The 3,606-nt window shown below is 49.4% G+C and overlaps 1 protein-coding gene across 5 annotated transcripts; it reads right to left on the bottom strand.

Annotated features, from left to right (window-relative positions):
• Window positions 1-279: 279 nt before the first annotated feature.
• C4H7orf25 (chromosome 4 C7orf25 homolog) lies at window positions 280-3,105 on the bottom strand. 5 transcript variants are annotated; one of them, XM_061414501.1, is made up of 2 exons: window positions 2,991-3,105; window positions 280-1,924 (listed from the first exon to the last, which is right to left on the bottom strand). In XM_061414501.1, the coding sequence occupies exon 2, from the start codon at window positions 1,901-1,903 to the stop codon at window positions 638-640; it is 1,266 nt and encodes a 421-aa protein (XP_061270485.1). In that variant the 5' UTR covers window positions 1,904-1,924; window positions 2,991-3,105; the 3' UTR covers window positions 280-637. The 5 variants fall into 5 exon arrangements, with proteins under 5 accessions (XP_061270485.1, XP_061270481.1, XP_061270482.1 ...); XM_061414497.1 differs by having other exon boundaries at window positions 2,859-2,998; XM_061414498.1 differs by lacking the exon at window positions 2,991-3,105 and adding an exon at window positions 2,541-2,841.
• Window positions 3,106-3,606: the final 501 nt, after the last annotated feature.

The raw sequence follows: 3,606 nt of genomic DNA, 5'->3' as shown, positions 1-3,606 counted from the left end.
TTCAAATTAACATTTAACCTTCCACATCTTAGGCGTGTAGTAGTATGATTGTTGTCTATCTTTTTACAATGGTATTTCAAATTCACGGGACTCTTGTGATCAGACTTCACTTTGTTTCCTTCTGTGTTAATGTACATAACCACCAGATTGCACCTAACAGATAGCAATCAGTATTTTTTTGTTAATAATGGCCATAATTTTGGAAATCTAAAATTATCTGTAAACAATGCCCAGGCTCAACACGTATCAAATGCTAAATCAATATAATGAAAAGCAAGCTTCAGAGGTTGCTCGATATTTAATGCAAGATGTAATGTAGCCATAGTCAAAGAGATGCAATTACCATTAGGGGAAATGGAGCTCTACTGAATCAAACAAATCAAAGTATTGTGATACAGCTACAAGCCTTACAGAGATGTATTTCTGTTCTAATTATAATGTAGCCAGTTTGATAAATAAGGTTGTCTCTTATGCTTTTTCTACTTTAGGTTATTTACTTTATAGATGAGACACACCATCAACTGATTAATAAGAGTTGTAAGTATTAATTTTACCATAGATTTTTTTTTTCCAATTAAGATGGGGAGACACAGCCTTTGGTATAAATAACTTATTTCCATGACAATAAAGGATATCATTAGTGTTCACTGTCAGTCGTGCAGTCCTTTGGTAAGGGGGTAGCTAGGGCCTCTTTGCTCTCAGTAAGTGCTCTGGGCTGATGGATAAATACACTAAACTTAACGCCCTGGTTGTTGGCAGCCCTGACAAAACCACTATTGGCAGTCATTGTAATGGCTTTCAGGTGGTCTCCTGTCCCAAAAATTGTTAATGAGCGGCTGTTAATTTTGGAACTAGCCACTAGTTTCAAGGCACGCTCAGAAGGCTGGTCTGGGACCACATTAATTCGCTTAATCAGCATCGCAGCTCGCTCTCTCTCCCCGGGTCCTCCTAAGGTATCTAGAATAGACTGAAAATCCTTGACAGCAGATTCGCAAGCAAACAACTCCTTGTCCTTCATAAATGCCTCCAGCTGTGGCAGAACCTGCTCTTTCCTCTCCTGCTCTGCTTGTTCCGTGAGCACTTTTTCTTTGAAGATAAAGTGGCAGCCTCCATAGCTGAGGGCAGATACGTAGGTGATTAAAGTAGTAATGTCCAGGTTGACTCTTTTGCACACGTCCACCTTGATTTCTGTAGGAAACGCGACACTTGCTAGGATGTTTTCTCGGTCTACCCGGGTCACCTGCAAAAGTTCAGGGCCCTCATCATCTGATTCACTCTCACTGGGCTGGAGCTCTTCAGGGTGATCTAACAGAGAATTCACCGCTACTATGTCCCCCCTCACTGATATGCCCATTTCTTTCAGCTTCTCAGCCATGGGGCTGGAGACACTATTGTAAAATGCAAAGATGATGTGAGGGTTGCTATACTGCACGGGCTGCTGGTGACTGGCCTGGAGGAAGTCTTCAGCCTGCTCAATAATGCTTTTGTCACCATACTGGCCCCTGCCCAGCCAAATATTATGCAGAGCTTCAGCCTTGCGGCCAATGGCTTTCACCCAAGTATGACCACCATTTGCAACAACATCCACCACAAGGGTCTGCTTTTCTCCAAAGGTGTCTGTGTAACCGAAGACATGGAGAACACTGACCACTTCCTCCAGGTTTTCTGCTGATTCCACGATGGCTCTGAGGTGTGTCAGGTTAGTGCTCTGCAAGTGGGACTCCTTAATAGCTACTTTTCCAGCTTCTACTTTCTGTAAGAATTTCAATTCCGCCTTCAACTTGCTGCACAGCTTGGCACCACCTTCGATGCCCCCTTTTCTTGATCTGGAAAGTGATTCTGCTCTCTTGATCAGTTCCTTGGCTATGGCGATGCGTTCACAGAGCATGGAGTGTGCAGACATGCTGACAGCATTATTCCTTTCCTAAGAAAACAAAACAAATAAATCAACTGCAAGCATTTCTTCACTCAGGATTGTTAAGATTCCAATCGGACAGCTAAGATTATGGAGGCCCCGAGACTATGAACCTGGGATTCTGGGGGTCTGGAGTGACTTCCTCTTCTGAGAGCTAAGGAAAGGAAGACCGCTATACTTCCGAACTCCTTACCTACGCTGGTTTGCAAGACTCTTTACACTTTCATTTTTTCAGCTTGAAGGTCATGGGATCCACAATATAACCCAGGTTAGGATAAAACGCAGCGGGCTGGCAACCTGCTACATAAGAAATTTCCTTATAAGCAGCCTTACTATTTGGCTGTCAAGAAATCTTAGAAGGCTCGGAATGTCACGATAAAATGGTTAAAGTATCCGCATAGACTGGCTGGTTAAAAAATTATCCAAAAAAACTAAATTATCCAAAACAAGAGACTCTCTCCTAAATTGAGCACTCTAAGCTTTTCATACTTGGGTCTCCTTCAACCTCCTACCTCGTGATTCCCAGGGGCATATGGTACACGCGCCAAGCAATCAAGACTGCCTGTTCCTGCCTGTGACGTCAACCCAGCCTATTTCTAAAGACCGAAGGAGCCCACTGACTTGCCTCCAGCTCCCACTCCAAAAGAAAAGCCTGAAGATAAACTCTACGGAGCAGCCGTGGCGGCCCGAGCAGGCGGGCCTGAGGTCAGTGGGGCCTTCCAAGAGGGCGCATTCGACCCTTTCGGGTCCACCTGCACGGCGGGCCCCGCTGGGTGGGCTGGGGCTCCAAAAGCCCCCGCGACCAGAGCCGGGTCTGCGGCGCGGGCGGAGGGGGGTCGGCGGCCCGGCGCCCACCACCCTCCTCGCGGGGCGGGGCCAGTTAAGTCCCCTCTGAGCCTCAGAAGGGGCGCCCCGTTCCCTCTCCCCTTCCCCGGTTCCTCACCGGCAGAGCCCAGAACTGCGAGCGCGAGCAGGGGGCCACGTGCGCGCGAGGCCGGGACCCGCCGGGAAACCTCACCGGGCAGCCCCCACCCAACTCAGGCCGCCGCTGCTGCTCCGCCTGCGCAAGCCCTACCGCCTCGGGCGCCTAACGCGTCACGTGGCCCCGCGCCGGGTGACGCCAAGTCCGCGATTCCCAGGCGGCAGCGCGGCCTCGAGAGCGGGGCTGACGCTAGCATGGTGGCCATGTTTGTTGATGGCACCGACTTTTCCTAACTGCCACCGCGGAGCGAACCCAGGGACGCGCGGCTTCCTGGCTCCAGGGGAGGGGCAGGGGTGGAACTTTCAGGACCGCGCCTTTCTCACTGGCCACTGGTCGGCTGAACCCGCACCCTAGCATTTGATCTAATAGTTAAGACTTTGCCTGGGGCGGGAGTCGATGCGTTTTGGTGGAGAAAATTTCCCGGTGGCACCCAGCTCCCCTCGGGCCAAGCACATCTCTTTGCCGTCAAGCTCAAACCCCTAGAGTGCCAGACGACGGTTGTTGTAGAAAATGCTTGGCTCATTTTAACAGAAAACTGGCTGGAGAGGCTTGTCAGAGGTTACACAGCTGGTAAATACTGGAGCTGAGAGTTCTGACTCCAAGCCAAAGCACTCACCACTGCATCATCATGGACTCTGCATAGTGTCATACACAGATCCTCTGCCTTTCTAAAGACGACAAATGGTCAGTGGCTTCCGAAGGGCTGGGA

Source organism: Bos javanicus, chromosome 4 (assembly GCF_032452875.1).
Source record: "Bos javanicus breed banteng chromosome 4, ARS-OSU_banteng_1.0, whole genome shotgun sequence".
Lineage (NCBI taxonomy): Eukaryota > Metazoa > Chordata > Mammalia > Artiodactyla > Bovidae > Bos > Bos javanicus.
The sequence above is the reverse complement of the archived record's forward strand: the minus strand, read 5'-3'. Positions and strand labels throughout refer to the sequence as shown.